Raw genomic sequence first — 26,086 nt, 5'->3', positions numbered from 1 at the left:
GTCAGAAGTCACTTACTTATTTTTATGACATAAAGACATACAGGTGACCTACACTGTTGTTATTTCTCTTCGTCTTAGTACATATGTTGAACCACATAACACCAGTTATGCTTGTAGATGTTGTGTAAGCTTAACTGTGATACAACAAAAGTATGAATTTCAGGATTTTAATAAAATTGACTTCAGAGATAGTGTGGTTATGGTAGCTATGGTAACTAACACTTACTAATTAAAATATGCTAAAATTTGCAGGGGAGTGAAAAGGGGAAAAAAATGTAAGTTAATGTTTTTGTTTTCGTAATTTAACAGTAAAACATTTTTTTTCCCAGTGGATTGCCGAAATGCCAGACAGTCAATTATTTGCTTTTTTTGAAGAAACCCTTCAAAAATAGTAGAGGCTGAACCACATTGTAATTTTTGTATGTAAACTAAAAAATGCATAAATCTACCCACTATTTCCATAGCAAGCTCATTCCTTGGGCATAGATAGGTGCGGAGGCTTCCTGGAGTGTTCCCTGTAGGCTGCTGCTTTATCTGCTGAATAGCTGGTAGGCAATATCTCCGTGGCGTTGTGGCCTTTGTGATCATGAAATCATAATCAGGGTTTGGTCCTAGGATACTTTTACAGTATCATACAGACTGACCGGTCAGGGCAGCCAGATTGACAAATTGTAGTTGTTATTGAGATTGATGATCTGTTTAAATGAACTTTTGAACTTTTAAAGAAAGAAATAGCTTTTATTATAAATAGTTTTTTGTAAAATATTTACCATGTTCAAACTTTTGAAAAATAATTCCCATAGTTGAGTTTCATATGCAGGTACAGAGGAAAGATTTAAAAGAGCATTTTAACATCCTACTTGTTTTGAGTGTTTCTTCTTTTGAATTTAATGGTAATATTGTATTATTGTATTTGTTTCAGAAAGGATTAAGAAAGTTGTTCCATAATAGCTATAATCCTTTGTGTTCGACGTGTTCAGAGTATTGTACAAATATTAACATTTTCACAACACTTCAGTGGGGTAGATGGGGCGGTGAGATGGAAAGGTTGAGTTTTTCAAGGTCAGTATTTAAGTAAATACTTGATCCAGGATTAAAACTGTCCTCAGTCTTGTAAAGAGCATGATTTCCTGTTTCTCGGCATAATGTCTTTTCTTTACTGATCTTCCAGCTCCATCAGTTTCTACTGCAGACAAACACTCTTCTAATACCACTAAAAGTTAAATGGAAGGGAGAGTTTTGCTGACAAAGAATAAAAGAATAATAATTATTTCTAGCAGAGTTTGTTTTGAGCCATGTTGCTTTTTTTTAGTTATTTTTGAAGAGACTTTGTATTAACTTTTGAGTTAAGAAATAGATTTCATGTTAATAATGGAAAATAAGAAAGAAGATACATTTAAGTTTTTCTTGCAGCACAGGTCTGACTTACATCTGGGCTGATGCTCAGATGAGACAGAACGTAGGGATAGAAGTTGTTTATATAATCTGTCCTTTGCTTTTGTAGGAGTTTGGCTCCTTAATCTTTCTTTCCGATCTTTAGAGCCTTTGTACAAAACAGGTGTGGCTTTCTCTCCATCATCAGTGACTAGTCTTGATTCAGGCTTCTGGCACATCATCCTTCTTACCCATCATCTCTAAACCTGTCAAGCGGTAGTTTAAGACCTTTCTATCTTGCCTTTTCCCATTTTGATTAAGAATTATTTTCACTGTTTCCTATTTTTTACACTTAATTGAAATTCACTTCACAAGATTTAACAGCCTTTTTGGCCAGTTCCTCAAGAGCATGTCTTCACCTTCATGTGCTTATTGGCCCTGCCTGTCACAGTGCTACTTGATATGTTGTTCTTCCCTGACTTCTTTGCTCGCTCTTCGTTCTGAAGACTTTCTTCTAGTCACTTGTTTGTGTGTTTATTGTCATCTTCTCTTTCTGGGGAAGTGCTGCAGGGCTGTTTAGTTCTTAAATTTTTGAGGGTGGTACTAGCCCAGATGATGGCAACTCTCAGCTCTACCTTTTTATTCCTAACTTTTCTCACTTAAATTTGTTGTCAGCTTCCTTTCCTGACATTCTTAGGTAGAAATCTTTCTTTTAGCTTATGCTTAGGATGGCCCAACATATTTTTCTCACCATTTTTGTCTGTTTCTCTTGATTTTAGAGTGGGGAGGGGAAATAATCTTTTCTGTCATTCCCAATCCAAAGTCTTGCTGTCTTTTATTCTTCTTCGTCTGCTTTGTTGCTTACACCCAGCCCTACCTTTCTGTCCAACTAAATATACTTCATGTAGTGTTTTCACTGTGCCCTATGTTTATTTCTGTAATCTCTTTTTCTCTGTCCTTCCAACAAAGCTCTCCGAGTCTGTAAAAAAAATGCAAAACAATATACTGAATTACACTATCCGAATCCTGAATTGGCTGTGCCAGCACCCGGTTGAACACTCCTTTGCAAACAACCCCTCCTTTTAGCTGCAACAAGTTCGGTGGTGCCTGTCCTCTTCAAATAACTTTCGCATTTTTGCTGCTGTCCGTTATCCTATGTTGTCTGTTACTGCCATTCTGAGTTTCTTCTCCTTTGGTAGTGGTCTTAATCTCAGTGTACTACTAGCTGAGAGATGTTTTTTTTATGAGACGAGTTTTTCTTCCTCTGTATCCTGAGTATCTTCTGAGCCTGCAGGATTGTTACATTTTCCAAAATCTCTTCTGTTCTTCCTGTTAAAGTCTTTCTTCAATGATTGCATTAAATTAGTTAAGAAAGTAATTTCTAATTCTTTTTTTCCAGTTTCAAATAAACTAGGTGTGGGGTTTTTTGTTTTTGGTTGGGGTTTTTTTTTTTTTTTCTTTGGTACTATCATGCTGTTTTCTTTCTCGGTTACAGCAACATTAATTATTGTTTATTTGTGTTTAAGCGGCACTTAGGAATCCATGCCTTGTCATGCTTGGTGTGTGTATTTGCTTTGAAGCACCAAGTATGCCTTTGTTTGTGGGGTTTTTGCTTTGGTTCTTCAGTGTCTTTTACTTTATGAACTGTAACTGATGCACAACCTGCCAAGGCAGGTGATGTTCTCTCCTCTGTAGAAGCAACCTGGCTAAATCAGTAGCGAAGCAGTTCAGTGCAGCAGTGTGGGAGGAATTTTGTACAGGTGTTGCCCATATGTGTTGGGTATATGCCTGGAAATGGGAAGGGTGATGGTAAATTTTTTCATCTGTCAGTATATCATTTTTCACAAGGGGTGGAATTTTTTTGAAGGCTTAGGGGAAGGACGAATTTTGCTCAAGGTTCTTTCATTTTATTATTGTAAGATTTATAGCATTGCCAAGCCCCTTATTTGGACTGATCCCAGACCTGCCATCCCTCATCCATTTGGAGTGCACAGCGCTCTTCCTGTATTTTTCCAGCTTTTACTCCAAAGGTGGAAAAAAAATCAGCATTTGAACTATTTTTTGAAGGGATTAGTTTGTTCAGTCCTTACTTCTAAATTAGAAAGTAAGGAATGTTTTAAGGAGGCTTTGAGATTTCCATAGCTTTATTCTACATCCCACGATAGGGTTTGCAATTTTAGAGCACTAACATATTTTTACTTGAATTTAACCAACTCACTTCCTGCCCTGTCAAAGTCGCTTTGTCTGCCTCAGTTCCCTGCTGCTCTAGACTTAAAGGTATTACCTTTTGGCCTGGATCCACCCATCCTGACACTGAAACGAAGGCCTGACTGAGGAAAACATTCCAGGAACAGTTTATCCTTTTCTAGTTGATACGGATTCTCTAATGTAGGGTTGCTTTTTTGGCTTTTCTTTCAGTACTGCTGAGGCCACATGTCTTCCCAGCCACTCTGAAACGTCTCAGCAGTTCAGTTTCTTCTTACTACCTGAACAACTTTGGTAGATGGCCGTATGGTGAGAGATGCTATCATGTGCATTGGCTCTTGAGCTCCGTACTTCAGTACCTTGTGGAGTTGACTGGCAAGGTCTCTCCAAGTCTGGCCTTTTCCTGGAGTGCAGTTATTCCAGCATGCTTTATTCTGTATATTGAATCACAGAGTACCATGTTCTCTGGCTACTGTGCACAAAAGCAATTTTTCCTAATTTACATGTGTCTTCCAGAATGTCCCTTCTTAAAGGACAGAGGGCATCAATGTTGTCCGTTCTTGTATCGGGCTTCTACCCTGTGTATTACTTGTGTTACAAGTACCTAATTAGGTGTGTTAAGTGCTAGTTCTCAGTAGCTGGTATCACTGAACCACTTATGCCATGTATAGGAAAAACAATGGACACAACTTTATGACAATCTGATCATGGCCATCTAAGGGAAGGTATAACTTTTAACTTCTAGAAAGATTAAAATGACTGGGGACAAAGTCCGGACAAATGCCCTCTTAGCATGTTCTGTAGCTTCAGGCACTGAATTGCAGCTTGTCCAGCCGTTTGGTTCATATCCTGGTTTTCTTCTAGCTCAAAATTGTGCGTGTTTTGCTTTTTGCTGGATTCTTCTTTTGTACCTGTCTTTTGTAGGCTGGCACAACAACAGACAGAGAGTCCTAAGAAGAACTGCTCTAATGCACGTTTATGTTTCTCCTACCCCTCCCCCGGTCTCCTCTCACTCCCTCCCACCCCTTCCCAAATTCCATTAATATTTACAGAACAAGAGCCAGTACTCCAGCATTAGCCTCAAATTCAGAATGAGATTTTTCTGGCTCTATCTGCAGCTAATGTAGAAGACAACAGAGGTTAGAAATGCACTTTAAAAAAAAAAGAAAAACAAAAGGCCTTTTCATTTCCAACACACTAGATGAATTGTGTTAGGTATAAATAGGCCTACAAAAACCAGAACACATGTAAGAAAATATTATATGTATTGTTGTTGGAAGGCAGAGGAACATAAAATTATTTGCTCATTTACTAAATTAAAAATTCCTGAGCTTTAACTTATATGAACTCATTTTCACCATTGTTTCTTCAAATTTTGTGTGGGGAGAAAAGAGTTCCTTTCTTCAACTTACTGATTCATTTACAGGATAAGCAGTAAAATCAAAAAGTCAAATGAAAAGATTTGCCAAACATGAGAGAGAACTGTGTTGATAGTTACACACCGATAATGTATAAACTAAGCATTTGTAAGGAGGTATATAAGTAAACTTTTACATTCAGTCCACCAGTGAAGTTTTGCAAACATAGATTTCATAGGCAAACTGAGAAATTGGGAGGGGAGTGGAGAGAATGAAGAATTCAGATAATTTGCATTGTTTTATTTGACCCCAGACTAAGTGTTTTCTTTCATTTCTGTTGTTCAGTGCATGAAATGTGTTCATAACCTTTCTAAATTGAGTCAAAAGTAAAAAGCCAAAATCAAAAGATAAATATTTCTGTTCTTCCAAATTGTTTTTATTTTAATGTTGTTTTATTCGTTGGAAAGTATTTGCTGACTTCCACTGTAGCCTGCACATGCACTTACTCCTCTCTGACCCCTTTCCATGAGTGTTTCAAGACTTGCTTTTCCCTGGCCATGGGAAGGATGGCTGGTGTCCATTTCCAGTTTGCATGGGGTTCTGGCTACTGGTGACCTCAGCTAGTTGCCAGCAGACAATTTTTTTAACTATGTGAAGTAATTGGATTGTGTCCATGTTGTTGTGAGGCCAAGGGTTATTTCGGAGCATAGAAACTGATCTGCATTCTTTAAATGTAGAAGGAGTTAATCTGCACGTTCTGTGGAAGATGATTTGGCAAAGCAGTCTAGAGAAGCTGGCTCTGCAGTATGCATGTGCTGCTCTTCCTCTAAGGAATTGTGAGAACATACTTTAGCAAAGGATTCCTCAGTCTATCGGATACCCCAAAATACATAGTCACAGGAAAAGTTTTTTTTGTTTGTTTCATTCAATATGGATTTATTTATTCTTAAATTTCTGTCCTTCCAAGAAGACAGGAATACCCATCAGTCTGTCCTTTAGTCTGTAAATTTGTATTTTTTTTTTTTAAGAAGGGCTCTCGTATTTTCCTCTCCGCTCTCTCACAGTAGAATTGGGTTATTTCACTTTTCTGATGAACCTATGTTTTCCAGATAAATGAAAACTTAGGGGTTTATTTTTCAAAACTGAAACAGTTGGATTGCCTTTTTGTTTTACTGGGATAAGCATCCGTGATGCTCTGGGGAATGGAGAATGATCTAAAATAAGCCTAGCTGGTTTTTGTTGTTTATCTGTTTCTTTCTGCATCTGTCTTAGTATTTATTGCTACCATCTGCATTTCATTTCAGGTTGTCTAATGTCTTATTCTGCATGTTCTGTGCCTGTTCTCTTTACATAGCCTTGGGCTGTAATATCACCATTTGCCTACAAGAGATCCATTTCTATCTGTAACAAAATGAATTGCATTTCATCTGTGTAATTCATTTCTAATGAATGCCTTGCTCCTCATTAAACAGTGATTTACCTTTGTTTCCCTTTTCTACACTGTCAACGCTAACCATTTTGAGGTCCTGTGGAGAGATACTAATTTGAGAAAGCAAAAGTCAATGCAACTAAGCACTCACAAATGCCATCCTCATTGGCACTTTCAAAAATATTCATGGGACACTTTGTGAAATACAGTTTGCAGGTGGATAAGAAGACTCAAAATGTTTTCTTATTCATAAGCTTTCAATGTACAAAGACAACACTTCAGAGTTTAAATGCATTTCTCCTTGTCAATGTCTTGAACAGGTAGCCAAGCTTGTGAATTTTTTAAGACCTTGTCTGCTCTGCAAGAATTTTATGATCACAGGCACGTTTGGGGAGACTATGCTCTTGATTCCCTGTCCCCTCTGCGCCTTTTCAGGAATATTAAAATACTTCAAACTTATTTTCAGAATAATGTTTTGAAATACTTAATTTTGAGATATGTTAGAATGTTTCAGACTTGAAAATATTTTACTTCAATTTTTTATGAGATTCAAAGATTAATATAACCATTTATTGGCTTTGTGTATCTAAAGGAAAAGGATTAGTACCATTAACTAATGAAACAGGGGTTGTATAGTAATTTTGTTACAGATTTGGTCCATATGCAACTTTTCTGTAATGCCCTTTCAACCTATCCTGCAGCATCCCCTTTTCTAGCCCTGCACTTTGCAGAACAGCAGAATCTGCTGTGTGTGCAAATAGATCTGTACTGATGATAGATAATGGTTAGAATATAGGATGAATTACCAAGTTTACTTTCACTTTAAACCTAAGCAGAATTTGAACTGCAGCAACAGATTATGAATAAGAAAATACTATTGGTAAACGTAATTTAAAGCAATACAGATGGTTTTTAGGAAGTGCTTTTATTTACAGCATCTTTAACTCTTATTTTACTGATAGTACAAGCTACTCATTGACGCTTTTGATCGCTCACATGAATTTAGCTTGGCATTTTACAATATTTATTCTTGTGTTTGGCCAGATTGATCCCCTGTTGAAACTCTAGAATTGTCAGTGGGCATCAGTTGAGTTACACCATGGATTAGTTTGATCATACTGTTATGAGGGGATTGAAGCATGGGAGGTTTTTTTTTTAACTGGTCTTGCCTAAGTCATGTAGTATTTGGAAGTAAGAACGCTGATTAATGTAACAAAATTTTATTTTTAATATACATTTTAGAGGACAAAACTGACCTTGAGAACAGTGTGATGCAGAAGAAAATTAAAATCCCCAAACTCTCTCTCAATCACGTAGAAGAAGCTGGGGAGGTTACAGATTATGGGGAAGAAGATGTGGAGCTTAGACACAGTAAGGTACTGAAGTCTTTCCTTTTTTTTTTTTCTTTTTTTTTTTTTTTTTAAGTGCTTGGGGCATATACAGACGTCATAGCTTAAGAATCCCAGGCCTGCTTTTGATCCCCTTAAAACACTGTGTTTGGTGAAATTGGGTCAAATTCTGTGGGGGGGTGGGGTACGGGTTTTCAAAACCTGATTTATGTGCAATCGAACATTTTCTTGTTTATACCGTCTGCACAGTTTAACTGCCATTTGAGATTTTTAGAACAATGCTTTAAAAGTCACCAGTTACATGAATGTCGAGCAGCTGTTCTCAGTGGCACTTGTGACCTATCGCGCGCTGCTTGTTTGGAGTTCGAAGGGGTGCTCTGAGACTTCCCAACTACAGCAGTGGGTGAGAAGACAAATTGATAGGATTGCATCCCTCCATTATAACTGCCAGTTGCCTTTCTAGGTCCAGATGCCAGAAACCCACTAAGTAAATGTATTTATTTTTTGATACCAAATGATTCTTTAAAAGTCTGCCAACCTTCAGAATAAAATACTGTTCTGTGGCTTCATGTGTTTTGCAGCTGCAGGAATGATACTAGTACATTTCTTTATGGTGGGCCAGCTTTTTTTGGTTTTTTTTTTTTTCCATTTTTGGAACACGCGTGGAGCAGGCGTAACATCAAATAATCTCATTTTCTGCCACATTACTCATGGATATTGTGGTATGGGAATTGATAGTGTCAGCTTCTTGTCTCCTAACCTATGAGCTACGTTTGCTTTCCTTGCAGTTGCTTGGAAGTTCAAATGCTTTTTCCATATTTGGCCAATAAAATGTAGTGACTTTAACCCGTACTGTCACATTTTAATACCAGTATCCAGGCCCCAGAAAACAGGTGTGCTTTAATTTTTAGGGTTTGTGCAGATGACTGAAGGTAAATTTCTGCTGAGAGTTCAAAGGAGATGAAGCCTCTGCAATGCAGTACTACTATAGAAGGAATCAGTTGATCAGGAAGATGAGACTGGATGATATATTCTGTCTCCAACTTCTGTGTTTTCAATTCCCTTTTAACATTTGCTGATAGTGTTAACTCAGTCATTTGCATTAGGCAGTTGGGTGAATGTGCTAGAGGAATAGTCAGAGAAGGTTTTGCCTCCCAAAGTGTGGGAAGGACAAGCCCTCTGTTCACAAAACAGCTTTGTACGGTATGCTGCTTTCATCTCTGATGTCATTACAGGCGACAAACGTAGCATGTAGTTGCTTCTTTCTCTTACTTATCAGAAAATCAGTTGCTGTCGGAAATCTAAATGCTAGGGGTAAACTTTAAAGGAAGAGAGATCGAGATCCACTTTTTTTTGAAAAAGGAATTAATTATCTTTGTATATGGAATCAAGTGATAATCACTCAGCTTGCAAGTGTTGCACAAATGCGGAAAGAAAGGCCTTTAACTGCCTCAGAAGTTTGTATATACATTTAGCTGAATTACGCGTGCATGATAGTTATGATGTATATCTACAAGAATCCGTTAGGCAAAGTATTTTTGCAGGCAGGCTTTGTTGTGCTTTTTTTGGAAAACAAGAATATTAACGGTTCCCAATTTGTATTACATCTTACTGCTCTCCTAATTTATTTATTTTTTATTGTAACATGCAGAGACAAGATGGGAGGAAACAAAGTGAAGGTACACACAAAAGCATTGAAGCAGTTGTTGCTCGCCTTGAGAAACAGAATGGGATGAGCCTCAGTAATACTTCCAGCCCTGAGGAGGCTTTTATGGAGACTTCGGAAAGCATGAACAACATGGACGATGCTGTAGTTCCTCGGATTCTGTATGAAGAATTGCTGAGGAGTTACCAACAGCAACAAGAAGAAATGAGACACATTCAACAGGAGCTTGAGAGAACACGGAGACAGCTTGTGCAACAGGCAAAGAAGCTAAAGGAGTATGGGGCACTCGTGTCAGAAATGAAAGAGCTCAGAGACTTGAACAGGAGACTCCAGGATGTACTGCTTCTAAGACTAGGTAGTGGTAAGTGCCGGACTTAAATGGGACTAGTTTTAATGAATTTTGCAAGTGTGATCAATAGTAATGGAAACGTATTTGAAGAATAGCAGTGGTTGTTAAACTGGACATTGAATGTTAAAAGGGTTTTCTGCTATGGCTGTACAATCTGTGTTGAATTTGTATGCTATGTACGTCTGGGTTTTCTTTAATGATAGTAGAGATCTTTGTGCTGGTATGGTTCAATCAGAGTTCCGTTTTAAGTAGCTGTATTTTAAAGAGTCTCTGACCTTCCAGTATATGCTGAAAAAGATAATAAAGCGTCATCTGCAAAATATACCAATATGTTCCAGTTTAAAAAGAAAAAAAAAGAAAGAAAAGGCAGTGGAATGAATATTTGGGCTAAAACTATTTTATTCTTTTCAGTTAGGGATTTTGTTTATTGTTATGTGACTGTTACCTTCCGTTTTTCTGCCCCCTCTTCCCATTAGTAGCTCATTAGAATGTGATATATTCCTGAACTTCGTAGCAGTGGCTTTAAACAGCCGTGCTGTTTGAAAAAATAATGGATTGTTGACGAATAATTAAAAAAGCTTTTTATATTAGTGTCCCGTTTATCAGCACTTGTTACAAAATGCAGGTTTGTGTAATTTGGATTTAAATTTTAAATATCGTGAGTCAGTTGCTCATTTGTTTTGGTTTATAACAATTATTTAACCATTGTGTTGGAATAAATGGGAAAAAAGACAAAATAAAAAGTTCATCCTTTTCATTGAAGATGGTACCCTTGGAATACCTTCAAATACTTTACTAATTTATATTTATTTGCTATTAGAATGTGGTACTGCTATGTTGAAGATTTGCTCAGTGACTGAAACTTGGTTAAAATTTGTGCATCCAAACTTAGCATGCTGTTTCTTATGTCTGCCTTTGTGTATCTGGAAACTTAATTTTTGCATGTAAATTGGATATTGGCTCTTCTACTTGACTTGAACGAGTGCATGTAATTTGCATGTGGGTCTGAGTTACATTCACGTACAAACCTGAACCCGAGAGAGCATGCGCCTGTGCTGTAGCATGTGTTAAGGTGTGCCCGCAAGTTTGGAGCCAGGCTCTTGAAGTAGCATCTGATGATTTAAACTGGGTGTTTGGTTGTGAATGCTCGTCATTGTTACACTGTGCATAATTAAAATGTCATTACTTATTATAAACATTCTAGTTAACTTTTTAAATAAAATTAAATAGGCAAAGTTTCCACAGTCTGAAAAACACGATGTGGTGGGCAGTAGATTTCTCTGAGCTTTCTAAAATTTTCCTTGGATGGAAAGATGTTTCTTCATCTGCAAGTAGTTAGCTGGAATTTATGTGAATGGAGCACCAGCCAGATGTTAGTAGGCAATGGGGCTGAACAGCGTAAAATACCAATTTAGTTGGTAGACTTGACAGCAGTTTGAGTGGTGAGACCAGCAATGAAATGAAGACAGCTTCTGAATTCTGTCTCATTTCTTTCACTTTAAGAAAGAAGGGATGCATTTTTTACTTGAGCTGAATCAAGAAAGCTTAGAAGGAAAAAAAAAAAAAACCCAACAACAAAACACCCAAAACCTCTTGGAAAAAATGCTGGATCTTCTCTAAATACTGGACTTGAATTTCCATTGTATCAGTCTGGCACCTGCTTTACAACTGAAAATAAATCTCGATTACATTGAAGACAAGTTCTTTTAGTTTAATCACATACCTGGACAAATATGAATTATACATAACAACATCAGATTTTTTTGGAAGTTATTACTTGTATGGAACTTTCCACAGATGACAAAGGTAGAATTTGGCCCTATGGGCTGTGTCCTTCACAGGGTGTGTGTTTCCTAAGACTCGGTGTATCAACCACTGATAACTTGCCTTTCCTTGTAGCCTCATTCACAGTTGAGAAACAAACAGATTCTAGAAAGATCAGTACAAAATTTATGAATGATTAGAAAGGGAGACATCTTCAGCAAATTATAAATTAGGGAGTCTGATGACAGTATGAAAAAGTGCTACTTTTAATCAAGAAACAGATATGTAAAGACTTCTTTAGTCTTCCTTACTTTTCCAGCTTATAAATGAGGTATGTTTGGGTGTGTGAATAATCTGTGAAAATTGTTCGGAAAATGGATTACATCCTGAATTCATCTTCAGTTGTTGCAGCAATCTCTTAAACCTAGGGTTTCAAATTACATGTAATTTATGTTATGCTGCACTTCTAGCAGGCTGGACTTAATGCAAACTAATTGCATTTCTGTTTCACCTTAGAGACTTCTGATTTCTTTGCATGAGATGACAGCTGTTTTGTGCTGATGAATTGCAGCTGTGGGAAACGCGTGCCTGTTGCCATTTTAAACTTGCAGATCAAATATAGAACAGCCTCTTGAGCTAATGTTCAGTCAAGTATTCAGTCTCCTAATTTACCATCACTGTGTTGCTTTCAGCGAGAAGCTAGAAGTCAATGTATTCTGCTTTAGACCTAGGCCTTCATCTCTGTTACTGAACTCAAGCCGCTCTTGTGGGAAGAGTGAGGTTCTTAATCTTCCACATGGTGACACTGAATCGCTCTTTGTTTTAAAAGAGCCTTGAAAGCAGATGTGGCAAATGACAGTAGTGAAATCAGTACTGATCCATGGGGATATATTGAAGCTTCTTTATGATTTCGATACGCTGTTGCCCAACAGATCCCTTCCTGGAGGAGGCAGGTGTTTGACCAGGGCTCTAGGGACCAAAGCAGTGGGGGAACACGATGACTGTTGTGGAAGAGGTTATGGTATCCCCTGCCTAAGCTCCCTGAAGAATGTGTGCAATGAAAGCCTCTTTTTCCTTGCCTACTTTGGGATCAGAAAGCCCTGCGATTGTAGGCCTTCGCAGTTTGTCTTTATTCTGTTGCACCCAAAAACACACTAATTTGCCCTGTTTTTATCAATAGAGAGTAAGGTGATTTAGAGAATTAAATCACTGACTCTTCCCTGTAGGCCTAACTTTAAATAGTCCTTGGATTGCAAAAGATAAGAATTTCAATAACTTCTTAAAAAAATTGTCTCCAGGCTAAGATCTGTGCAGTTTGCTATGGTTGTATATGGTCAGAAGTAGTGAAGTTGTATCAGGGATAACGTTTGGGTGTTGTTCGCTCCCTGATAGATACTGCATTTTCATGTTGTATTGCTAAGAATTAGTGTTGCTCTAAAGTCAGGGAGTATATTCATTTCATTCATTCACATTCGTTCATCAACACACACAGCGCCCCAGGCAGTTATTTTTAATCCCAGTTTAATTTCAGTGATCCAGTTTACAGTGTCTTGGGACTGACACCAGGATAGGGAGAATGAATTTGTGTCTTACCATATGTATGCAATTACTTTTATTCAGCTTTTCTAGATTTGTGCAGCTTTTTGATGTAAAAAAAAAAGCCTAAGGTGTCTATCCAGTACGAGTACAGGAAGTACCATATATATGATGTTTCCCCTTCTCAGACTCCTGTTGTTTTTGTTCAAATTCTGGTAGACCATGTGGAAAAACAGCTTGCTGCTTTCAAATGTATATTGACCACTTTATAATTTAATTTATTTTGGCTTATTTACTAATTTTTGAGTAGCTTGTAGCCTAAGATGCATTTTTGAGGAAAAGAGGTGATGAAGGGAAGCCTTCTACCTCTTCATACTACATTTGAAGTTGCTGGCCTCTCAGATATTATGGAAACTTCACAGTCAGAAGGAGAAAGATTTTGCAATAAAACAGTTGTTTCCTTTTTGCGTTCTGAAGAATTGTCTTTTTTTTTTTAATGATTCTTATGACATAAGTACTATCATTGTTAATTAAGCCTTTAGATAGAGGCATATATTTTTGTATGTCCCATTCATCATCTTTAAAGATGCAGAGCACGAGAGCTACAGAGAGAGGAAACTTCTTAGTGTATGGTGTGTGGTACACAACTCCCATTAGCAGTAAGGCAATAATGTGGGTTGCATGTCTAATTCACAACATGCCGGGTTGAAAATACAGTCTTTAGTAGTTGGTGAAAGTAGCTGTGAAGACTACCTAGATAGAGGCAGATTTCTGTTTGGGAAGAAAAAAAGAGTAGAATATAAAAGAAGACGTTAAAGCCTTTCTGTTGGTGACTTCTAAGCAAGCAGTAAAACATGAATTGCAATAGAGGTTTTTCTGACCTATGAGAACTATGGTTATTGTGGACTTTAATCAGCTGTTTTTCTTGGGGAACTCTGGAAACCAAATCCAAGCTGTGTCAATACATGACTATAAACAAAAGAGTAAAAGACTTCTAAATAGCAGCTAGTAAAAGTGTTTAAACAGAGATAAATGTTTCCTTCTAGGGAGAAAGTGGTTGGACTTTGGTGTGTTCCTCAAAGTGACTTTCAAATTATAAGAAGACTCAAAATAGCACTTTGTTGAAGAATGTGTTCTTAAAGTAACAGCTAAAAGATCACTTCTTAAGTTCACACTGGCAATTACATCACTGTATCTTGCTTGTTCAGGTGTGCCCACGCTGAGATGTGTGCAGACTTTGGGTGGTTTAATTAGTCCAGGTCTTTCCCCCAGTCTGAATCAGTTTAGCAGTCTCAAGTATAGAAAGTTTAATTCGTCTTGGTCGTGCCATTGCATATACATGATAGCAGAGGTGCTGATTAAGATTACTATGAAATTATAATGCAAATGGTATGGGGTTTGTGTTTTCTGTATTTGCACCATGCTTGCGTTGCATATGGCTCTTCAGACACTCTGTTGCGGCACTGCAGCATGGGGTTGTCTAAGTTGCCAAGACAACTTTTAGTTGTTGCTGAGTGTCAAGTGGCAAGTCAGCTAAGAACATTTAGCTAGCTATGTAGGTGTAGAATAAGCTATAGGATAAATGTCAAATGCTGATATCGTTGTATAATAATCTGTAAATGAAACTGCGCAAAGTAGGAGGAATGAATACTTGTTCCAGGTGCAGGAACTATTTAAGATACGTGACTCAAGACATGAGTTCTGGTGCCAGCTTGACTTGCAGAGTTAGATCAATTCAGGGCTTGGTCTATGTGTACAAATACTGAGGAGGGATGCTGAACCATGACAGTGACCTGATTATTGAATTGTCATTTGTTGAAGGTGTCAAGGTTGGGCTACAGAGTGCTGCAGCGCTCTCAGCACCAACCTGGTACAATATAGTTGTTACAAGTGGGTGAGTTTATCCTTATAGTTCTTGGAAGTGGCTGATTACCGTGGTGTCCAGGGTCTAAGCTGGCAACTTTGCTGTGTTAACGAACCACTGCCCCTGCGTGGAACTTCAGTGACTGCTGAAGCTTCTCATGAGCCCAGAGACAGACATCAAGAGACAATAATAGGCTGGGGGCTGTAGCCTGTTCCTGATTCATTCTGGTCTAACCGCTGCAATGAATGGAATAATGAAATCCAGTTCACAAATTATTTTAATTTGTTCTTTTCTGCCTTTTTAGGAACACTTTATAAGTTTGGTCTGGAAAAGAAAAGTTGATGACTGACAAAATAATTATCCTCCTTTGAAGCCTCAAACATATGCTTAGTAGTATTCTGTTGTTTAATCTGTGCTTAATTTTTGTTGATTACATTAAAAATAAAAATCAGCGTGTTGGATGGATTGGACAATCAAAATTCTAATTTATGTGGGTTTTTTTAACCTTGGATACTCTTTCTATGCATGATACTTTAGCATAAGTAGCCTAAGTCTGTTTCCTTTATAGCATTTCTGTAGATCCTCACTATTTTTAATATACATCTGTTATATCTGCTTAATTTTTGTTGATTACATTAAAAATAAAAATCAGCGTGTTGGATGGATTGGACAATCAAAATTCTAATTTATGTGGGTTTTTTTAACCTTGGATACTCTTTCTATGCATGATACTTTAGCATAAGTAGCCTAAGTCTGTTTCCTTTATAGCATTTCTGTAGATCCTCACTATTTTTAATATACATCTGTTATATCAAGAGACTTCAAATTTCTCTAAAATTTGTAATTCTGTATGGATAATTTATATAATTATCACAGTCTTATGCAGGTCTGTTTCCTTTATAGCATTTCTGTAGATCCTCACTATTTTTAATATACCTCTGTTATATCTAAAGAGACTTCAAATTTCTATAAAATTTGTAATTCTGTATGGATAATTTATATAATTATCACAGTAAATTATGCAGGCTTCTATGCAACTATATAGTAATTTTTATTTGAAGAATTACTATTGTTGCTTTTGGTGTATAATTTCAGTGTCATTTTAACATAATTTCCGTAGTGTGCATTGAAGCAATCTTACCCATATCTGTAATTGTCCATATCCTTTAAGAATAAAAATAAACATTAAAATTAAACATTTTAATATTTATAAAGCAGAGTTACTTATCCTGCTTTTATTTATTGACGTCCGGAAGTAGGATTTTGGTTTAGACTCCTTCTAACTTTGAAATGAACATGCCTAATGTGTTATTTTATGCTAACCATGGGTGATGAAGTGATTGATTTCATGTTCTCTGGGATAGCAGACAGCTCTCTTTTCTTAACTGTCTAGGACCTGCCATTGAGCTTGAAAAAGTAAAACCAGAATCAATTGAGCCTGAACCTGAGGTACAGAAGACCTTCAGTGAGGAAGCAAATACATCAACGTACTATCCTGCCCCTGTTCCAGTAATGGACAAGTATATTCTCGAGAATGGAAAGGTATTTTAAATTAAATATAGCATGAATAGTTTGTAAATGTCCATCAGGTGATTTTCTTGTGGAATTTTCATGATACCGGGGGTTTTGCATGGTAGCAGCTTATACAGACTTCCTCAGTTTTTATAAAGGCATGCTGTTATGCTGAGGAAAATTACAAAATTACACAAATAAGAACAGCACAGAAAATCATCCTCAGTAATGAGAGCATTGAATGCTGTGTAACACAAGGAATATAATTATTAAATATGCATGCACAAGCACATTGGCGTAGTCTTCAATTGGTGACATACATAAATCTACCAAATACAAACCAGTCAGTAACCCACATTATAAGGTTACATTAGTCTACCTAGAAACACTTTTTCCTAAAAGGTCTTTAACGTTTTTAGTGTGCTGTAGTCCTATTGCAGAGAAGCCTTCAAGTTTTGGTTGGATTGGAGTCCAGTAGATAACGATGAACCCTGGGGTTCAATGAAAATGGGCTCCCTTGGATCTGGTAGGCGTGTTGCCACTGAATTGAGCTGATGTAGTGCTACTTTACAGATACTTTTATAAAGTTGGTGAAATACCATCTAGCTACAGTTTGCCAGAACCTGACTGATAGTTTTTTCAGACTTCAGCATGTTTAACACATTGTCCACTCATCTACTGAGGCCTGCTTTTATAGCTGTTGCCATTATCATTAAATGAACATTGTATTTCTTTTACAAAACTGTATGTCCTTCAGAATTGCTTATGCAGATCCTGTTTCTTAGGATATGTATGCATTCAGTACCATAACCTGAGAACCTTTTAGGAGGAAATGTCCATTTCAGCTTTGGCATACAGTGGAATTACTGGTGGAATAGCATGAAATATTACACTTTCAGATCTGTGTTACAAGATTGACTGTACAAGTGTCTGTCATTCTTGAAGATGAATTTGACGTAATTGTTGAGGACAAAATGTATGTGAAAAATAGTATAATCTTGACAGTTTGACAGGTATTTGGTTCAGATAGCTTTTCTTGCCTAATATACTTTAAATATGTCATTTGCTTGTATATTTTGTGTATATTTGTGCAATGAAAACTTAGCATATATTACTGTGAGAGTTTGGTTTACCTCCTTTTTTTCTGCTTAAGACCTGTGGGATAGGGCACATCCTTTAGTATTTGTATGCAGCTTTTCCTGCACCTTTATTTCATCTGCCAGCTTCTTGGCACTTCTGTTGCTGAATTTTTCTCTGTCTTTACAGATATTAATATCTCTTTAACCTTCTTTTTGTAATTTTGGTCTGTCTTTAAGTTTGCCTATTTATTGGGGCTTCAGCCAGCTCAGATGCCAGAAATGTGAAGTAATAATGTATTTAGAGTGTTGGAGGGTGGTTTTTTTCAGTTTTCCTTATTTATGCCTTTTTTCCATTACTTCTTTATTGACATGCACCACTAGAGTAGTTGAAATACTTTTTTAGAAATCTTGCCTTTTGTGGCATCGGATTTGATCTTAGTAGGATTCTTTCAAAGCAGATAAATCTCTCCCTTCCAGAGGGAGAACAGAGTTACCAAAAAAGAGCCTATGACATTCATAGGCTTATGAGATTTTCTTTTAAAGAAAAGAAGGAGGGAAAAAAAAAAAAAGGAAGGGGGGGAAAAAAAAGAGTTCATCTTCTCAGATACATTTTAGATGTATTGCACGTTAGCACAGTTATGGTGGTGAGCATTACTTTGAATTTGCTGTTGTTTCAGTTGCGTTGTGCTTGAAGGTTGATCCTGCAGTTGCTGAAATTTGGGGTAAAGTTCCCATTGATTTCATCAAGCCAAGGGTCTGGCCCATGGGGCAGCTCTTCCAGCAAGAAGGAAGTGGCTTCTGAATCTGGAGTACAGTAAGCTTCCCATAGCTTTGGGAATAATAGGAAACAGTACCGAGCCTGTTTTACAGAGAGGTAAACTGAGACATGGACAGATTAAATTCGTTGCTGTAACAGTGCTAGAAATAGAAAAAGGGAGACATAAGATTTCTATGTCTGTGGCTGTCTGTCACGTAGTTGCTGTTACCATAGGTGTTTCATACCAGTGATAACTTTTTTTAATAAATGAAGCATGTTCAAAGAAGAGATGATCTGTCTGAAACATAAATATTAAAAATATTTGCTGTAACTTGTTGTCTTCTTTTAACTAACTTAAAGCTAATGAATAATGTAGTAGCTTAAGAGACTAAATAATCTTTAGCAAAGGCAAACCCTAATTTTGGCAGAGTGGAATCAGATTTTTGATCAAATACAGCAGTCTCTACAACTAATGTAATACAGACATCCAAAATTTGGCATGTCACAATTTTCCTAATCTTAGTTATTTTCGAAGTAACTTACACTCATTTTTACAGATAACTTTTCCAAGATCAAAACGGAAATAACTGAATTATAACTGATGTGATTGTTTTCTGAGCACAGACTGCTCACTCTGATTGAAATTATCTTACAAAATATGTAGAGCACCAAAAGAGTGAATTTTTTAAAGCAATTATGAAGAGGCTTGACAACAGAGAAGGAAGGAAAAAAAGGGGTGTTCATGTTGTGCTTATTACTAGTTCCATTTCTGTCCATTACGAAATCTAAATACCATGTGGACTTGTGAAAAGCTTCGTAGAATCCCTTTAGCGTAGAAGATTCTGCAGGAGAGGCAGCTTGCTTTATGGTTTTATACTTTGAGGAAGTTAAACTTTTCATTTGTTTTTTATAAGGTAGCTGGTAGCCAAACCATTCATATTCTTCTATTAGTGTTTTTAAACAAATAGTTGCTTTTGAAGGATGCTGTTGTAATAAAAAATTTCTTCGGGTTATAGCCCTCAAATAATTAAAAAGTTTTTAAACAAATAGTTGCTTTTGAAGGATGCTGTTGTAATAAAAAATTTCTTCGGGTTATAGCCCTCATTAATAATTAAAGCAGGTTTCCATTTAAAGGAAAAATGGTATTTTGTTGAATACAAAATTCAACAGCAGTAAAATTATTGTTATATAAAATTTTACAGTAGCTTTGTCCAATTTTCATTACATTTAATGGGACTTATGTGATACTGTTCAGATCTGTATGGGTAGCAGGCACATTTTATGGAATGCCACATGAAAGGAGTAAAAACACGAACAACTAAGAGCAAAACAATTAAGGCAAACAGAGTCTCCTAATGTAGTTTTGCCATAGAGTTTTGTTCACAGTTTTTGGGTTTTTTTTTTTTTTAAGTCGTGAGGAGACAGTAAGCTTTTATTAAAGTATTAGTGTTACAGAAAGAACCTCCACTTGATCAGATTTTATGAAATGTACATTTTGGATATAACAATCCAATTGATACATATTTTTGGTATTTTGCACTTCTACAGAATTATCTGAAAGTAAGTTCTGTCTTCTTCCTTTCCAGTGCAGTGAACTCTTATCAGTAATTAGAATAGCTAGGTCACGCACTAGCTTGTCATGGATGATGAGCACGTGCGGGTCCAACTGAATGAAGTTCATCACCATGTGAACAAAGCTTTCTGTGTGCAGAGGTAGTTCAGGTGTCTGCACTGTACTCCAGGAATTAGGAGCATGGACAGACACAGTAAAAAGTATTCTCCGTGGTTCTGCACAGGGCCAGTGTTTGCATCCAGTTGGGCTTACTGGTTGCACTCATGTCAGACCTGTGCTGATTACTAGTGGAGTTATTTTCCTTGCTGTTGCTTGATGAAGGTGTCCTGGTTATCAGGAGAACTATCAGCTCAAACATATGTAGTGCCAGCATAAGGATGGTACTCAGATTCTCGTCCTGCATTCATCTTAAGTCTGGAGCACTGGGAATCTTGGGGTAGAGATACGGTGTAGCTCTGTGGGAGTCAACCCAGCATAGGCAATGCTGAGCAAGGCTAATAAGCACAACCAGACTCGAGCACCTTGCTTTTGGGGACTACAATGGCTTCACACTGCATTTCCCAGTACCCATATTATCCTGCTTTACTACTTCAATCAAATATCTCTGCTCCCCATTGTCTGGATAATGGGAAGTTTATCATGTTGCAGCAATGGGTCATTGCCTTACCACAAAACAGTATTCACCTGGATTGATTGATCGTACATGATAGGCAAACTTCATGATAGAACTGGAAGTTTTACAAAGCTTCCAAACTCTCTTGGCTGATACTGAAATTGGAGCTCTCAAAATCCCTTCTCCCCTTCTAGTACTTTGAACAATCAGGCTGAGTTTTGCCAACAGGTATAGGATATGACTTAGGAAGTATTTCCCTCTCTACTGCCTCCGAAATATGCTTTGGGTAAAGTCTGTTTCAGCCAAAGGGAAGCTTTCATATTAATGACAATGTTTCATCTTGCTCCTGAATTAGGCTGGTGCAACTGCTTGGTTTATATGCTGTGCATATCTTTATAATACTGGATGTGTTTACTGTTTCCTTCTATCTCTGTTCTTGACCGTAGTCTTTCAGGAGATAGGCTATGCAGGGGGAAAAAGTAGAGAGTAAGAAGAATTGAATACAAAAAGGAAGAGGAACTATATTATATAAGAGGTTGACTTGAACTCCCTGACCCACAAAGTTGGAGAAGTTTCAGAATTAGGCAAAATGGATTTGTTCAGCCCTAATTACTGTTACTATAGTACCTAATATTAATGTTCCTACAGCACTTGGATACTGTTGTGTGCTACATACCATAGATAAGTTGTTATTATTACTACCTTCTAGGTCCATCTTGGCAGTGGAATTTGGGTAGATGAGGAGAAATGGCACCAGCTGCAAGTAACACAAGGAGATTCAAAGTATACAAAAAATCTAGCGGTTATGATTTGGGGAACAGATGTTCTCAAGAACAGAAGTGTCACAGGAGTTGCAACCAAAAAAAAGAAAGATGCCGTTCCCAAGCCACCTCTCTCACCTCACAAATTAAGCATTGTCAGAGGTAGGTTATTTGAAAACTTTTGCTTCCTGCTTTGGAGTTTAACTATTAATCATTGAGTTGAAAGATGCTTCTTTTCAGCTCATATAAAATTAACTGATTAAAAACTGTAATTCAAATTGCTATTGCATTGTGAAGTGCATACATATCCAGGAAAAGTAAAACACATTGCAATAGCTGTGCACAGTGCAGGCCTTCACAGCTGAAGAGTTGTACTTCAGCAAGGTTCAAGAAGATCATCACTTTGAACCACTTGCAGGACAGGACTCTGAGCCTGGAGAACAACATGTTGTTCTGAAATTCATTCATAATACAGTGGGGTTTTTTAAAATGCATATATTCCTTTTAACAAGCCTGAGAGTAGCTTTACGACATTCTTTCATCCAGAATGTAACCAACTCTGGCATGAGGCACAGAAACCATTATAGCTGTGACTATAAAAATACGCATACCTTCCAAGGCGAGAAAGAATAGTTTTACCCTTTTAAGTGGAGAAAATGGAAATAGTAAAAATTAATTGTTGCACTTGAATTGGAATTTGAACAGGAAGTGTAAATCGCTGACCTATCTGGCAGGAAAAATTACAATGACACTTTCAATAACTGCAAGCCTGAGTCCATGTGTGGACTCCTTTGAGAGAGAGAAGGCCTTCTCCTTTATTTAAAGTGAATAGTGAATTTCAGTCCCTTTGTGTCATCATGCTTGTGTTTTGCATTCATTTCTGTCTCTCTTGGTATTTCAGGCTTCTTTTTAAGTCAGAACTGAATCCGTTCCTCATGGAATACATACCGAAATTGGATTTTTAGGTTTTGTGTCCATACGAAATTGCAGTAGGGCTGAAAGAAATCTCCCTGTTTGATTGAACTCCATTATTCTGCATTTCCTGTTCTTAGTTGCTATGTGCTCTTAACTCTGAACTCTTTAAGAGATGTTGTAATCTTCCTTACAAGTACCACGTTTTGGAAGTAGGAAATATGATTCCTCTTTGAGTGTGTGTCTGTGTTGTGTGGGGAAAAGTTGGAAACTGATCTTCATGCTGTCATCTTTCTTAGTTTGTAAGAAATGAGTAAAAGACATGGTGTTTTTTACTAATCTGCTTTAAGAATGTATGTGGAAGGGCAAGCTGTTCCATACTGATGTTCTAGTTCTGGCTGGGACCTTTTGGTACAATCCGAACACGTGTAGCAAAGTAATGATGTACGGGCCACGTAAGGAATCCACTCTGTGGCTGTGGCTACCCTTGTCAGCTCCTAATGGGAAGGAGAATTGGTTACCCAGATGCACACTTAGAAACATGCAGTAAAAAGGGGTCATTGTTCACTGGCCCATTGCAAAGAGCTTTCTAGTTTTCCTGCTTGAGGCTGTTGTTCCTCAGCACTGCTGGCAAGGTTGCTTATGTGAGAATTTCCTCCTCTACTTCAGTCAGGGCCAGTCTGTGTTGCTTGAGCCATTTAAATGATAGCTTTCTTCTAACTCCCCTTGTTTTGACTACAGTGAGTTTGGGAGTATGCTCCAACAGGTACATGGTGAAAGGCAGATGGGGCCCTTCCCTTTCTTCTCTTCCATACCTTTACACACTCCAGCAATTCAGCTCTTCCCTATTTCCTCGTTTTTCTGTGTTTTCTGTCATACTTCTGCTTCCAGCCTCAACCCTCATTTGAATTGTACTGTTCCACGCCCTGGTTTTCCATGTTCCTCTTTCCAGTGTTTATTTCACCTTGTCTTTGACTCCCTTTTTGTTAGACTCAAGACCGTACAATCTCCTCTTGAACCAGTTAAACTGCATGGCCAATGTTTTAGGTGGCAGCAGACAGACTTCCTGTATCAGCGGTACTGGGTAGCACATAACCATGATTTTCCACATTGTCGTGTCCTTTGCATTTGCGTCAATGTTAGCAGGCCTTGCCCCATCATGCCAGCAGTGTTTCCTGGAAAGCTGGAAGTGATCAAATAAGTTGTTAATACATTGTGGAGAAGAAAACAAAAACAAAACAAAGAGTAGCAAGTGGAGAAACGGTGAAATGCGAGGGAATTAGAGTTTACATGGCCAATGACTTGGATCAGGCATCACAGAAAGAAGTAAAGCTCCTTGTTAGCCTTTGAGGTCTACTTGAATCTTTGGTCCAGTCAGAAGTACGAAGGGGTATCTATGCTCCTCTAAAGCCAAAAGACAAAGAAGAAGCAGAACCCCCAAATCACTCTATGGAGCCCCTAAGCCAGCATCCTTGTGTGACTACTAAACTACTATCGCTGCAGCCCCTCATAGAAATGGAAGAGATGGAAGAGGAAGAACTGTGATGATCATGGATCTGTCTGGGTCACGCTGACTTTAAGAATCACAGCTGATGCATGAGTTCTGTCAAGTGATTCTTTGCTTGACATTGTGGCTAAACTAATAACATAGCCTGTATTTTACTGGAAGTTCACCGTACTGGGTGTATCTGCCACAACCTGGGAGTATTCCTGAGATTGCTGCAGTCCAAGTTTATGTCCTACGAACACACTGGGTTTCTTCAGGTTCTCGGTGACATGCCTCTTCTTAGGTGCCATATTTCAAATCATAGTTTACTGGTGATCAGCATTTCAGCTGTCAGGCTGCATGCTGATTCATTTTATTTATTTTATATTCAGTACATCTTACAACATAAAATTCACATTGTTTTAGATGTTCTTATCATTCTGTGGACACAGGCTAACTTATTTAAAATAGATTTTTGAACGACAGCATTAGCTCTTAATGTGTCTGATATCTCTAGCTTCTTAAAAATCCCTACTGTGTAGTATGTAATAAAGAATTATAAAAAGTATGATGCATGAGCACTGTTACAAACCTTGTTAATGCAAAATAGCCTTTTATAAAACTTCTGAGAGGTTTCAAAATGAACTACAAAGCATGCATAGTACTAAATTTTCATAACTTTTTAATATGACGCATTAGAAATGTTATAAACCATGTTAATTAAGCGATAATCTCTATGGCTTTCTGTATATGAAGCAATAAACGGCTACTGGAATAGATTACTAGCCAAAGCAGAACAGGGTTTGTTTTATCAATGTGGGAAGCCTACACAAAAAAATACACTGTTCTGGTTATGAAAATAAAAAACCAAAACCTGTCTGTCTCAGAGGAGTTGGATGTGTTGCAGCACTTCTGATTTCAGTAACCTCTGCAGGATTCTGGCACCGAACTACCAACTCTGTGGAGCAGAATTGTCTCGACTTTCATTGCCCTCATTGCTTTTGCAGTTACTACTGTTGCTTGCTTTTTGTATTCCAGTTAAGTTCACAAAGTGCGTTGTGCAAACATGCAAGAAGATGGCTCTCGCCCTGAGTAATCTACTAATAAAAGCGAAATACGCCCAGGGACAGGGCGTCTGATAAAGATGCAGACATTAATGTATGTTGTACAGATTTAAAAAATAAAATAAATCAGTTAATGTCTTCTCCTACTGGTTACTGCTTCTCTTCCTAACCTTTATCATTTACTTACTATCTTGAAGGTGTGAAGGTAGGAGTGACTCACAGGGAACTGTAGATAACAACAGTTCTATTGAGACCGTTCACCTGGGAGAAGATTCTAAATCTGCTGTGGAGATACGGACAAATACAAGAGTTAGGCAGGCAAGACTGACACTGTAAAAGGTTGGATTTAGCCTTGTTTCTGTATAGAAAGCCTATTAATGTAGTCACAGCATAACTGGAAGTTGGTCATGCCAAAGATTCAAGCCTGGTGAAAAATCTTGTCTTTAACAAGATAGCCAGTGAATCAATGCAAGCTGCTGTTGTCTTGCAACAAATATACACAGTGCTTACTCAGTGCTGTCTCTTGAGTAGTTAGCCCAACACAGGGCTATATTCTATTCTAAAAATATCCTAATGGCTCTTTCCTTTTTTTTTTTTTTCTCCCCAGAATGTTTGTATGATAGAATAGCACAAGAAACTGTGGATGAAACTGAAATTGCACAGAGACTCTCCAAAGTCAACAAGTACATCTGTGAAAAAATCATGGATATCAATAAATCATGTAAAAATGAAGAAAGGAGGGAAAGTGCAAAGTACAATTTGCAATAAATTTTGGATTTTTAATAAAGTCTTAGTGTTTTACTTAAGTGTTGTTTTTTTATTTGTGTGGCATTTTTGCTGATGGGAGAAGCTTGAAGCTTTGAAGCGTTACTCTCCTGTAACTGATTCATTTTGAGCGGTTCTGTCAAAAGCCTTTCTATGGTGTAACCTGCTTTTAAATAATGTAAGATATATTGTAAGTTCACTCACAATGAAACAGTGACTTTTCAAAGGTTTTTCCAATAAGTTGCAGTATGTTACCTGCAGTTCTGTATATAGGTTGTAATTCTGCGAACACCAACCCATTTTGCCTACATTTTGTTTTACTGGAGTTAGTGGATCTAGGTGCAGTAAACACCTGCTTAGAAGGAAGAACTGTACAAAATCCACTTTGCCATTGAAAAGGGTTTTATTGTATTTTACAAAGTGTTTTCCTGAACTGAAATTTTATTCGTTTGTTTTTATAAATCTTTGTTTTGATCCCTAACAATATATTTGGTCAAAAACACACAAAGAATGCTTCTTTTTCACTTACTATCTTGTAGTTAGATCACTACATTGCCGTCATAGTTTTAAAAAACCAAACAACAGAACCCAAAGCTGTAAGTTCTAAAATCACGTTAATTTATTTAAAAAAAAAAAAAAAAATCAAAAACCAGTTCTCTTTAAGCCACAA

General features: G+C 37.4%; 2 protein-coding genes across 2 annotated transcripts in view; both read left to right on the top strand.

The window, feature by feature from the left end:
* Positions 1-26,086, top strand: part of AGBL4 (ATP/GTP binding protein like 4) — a 974,636-nt gene that overhangs the window by 589,418 nt on the left and 359,132 nt on the right. The gene's annotated exons all lie outside the window — the stretch shown is intronic.
* On the top strand, positions 7,613-25,457 carry BEND5 (BEN domain containing 5). The gene is made up of 5 exons (XM_009287341.1): positions 7,613-7,742; positions 9,367-9,736; positions 16,288-16,436; positions 21,138-21,351; positions 25,259-25,457. Exons 1-5 carry the CDS (start codon positions 7,638-7,640, stop codon positions 25,417-25,419), a joined length of 999 nt encoding a protein of 332 aa, XP_009285616.1. The 5' UTR covers positions 7,613-7,637; the 3' UTR covers positions 25,420-25,457.

The sequence above is a fragment of the Aptenodytes forsteri genome, unplaced genomic scaffold, assembly GCF_000699145.1.
Source record: "Aptenodytes forsteri isolate BGI_AS27 unplaced genomic scaffold, ASM69914v1 Scaffold119, whole genome shotgun sequence".
Lineage (NCBI taxonomy): Eukaryota > Metazoa > Chordata > Aves > Sphenisciformes > Spheniscidae > Aptenodytes > Aptenodytes forsteri.
This window is presented reverse-complemented; position numbering and strand designations above follow the sequence as displayed.

Bases quoted from the DNA above. Each gene is read 5' to 3' on its own strand.
- BEND5 (XM_009287341.1), top strand. From the start codon at position 7,638: ATGCAGAAGAAAATTAAAATCCCCAAACTCTCTCTCAATCACGTAGAA. The intron at 16,437-21,137 runs GTATTTTAAATT...ACTACCTTCTAG, and splicing joins ATATTCTCGAGAATGGAAAG to GTCCATCTTGGCAGTGGAAT. The intron at 21,352-25,258 runs GTAGGTTATTTG...TTTTCTCCCCAG, and splicing joins CAAATTAAGCATTGTCAGAG to AATGTTTGTATGATAGAATA.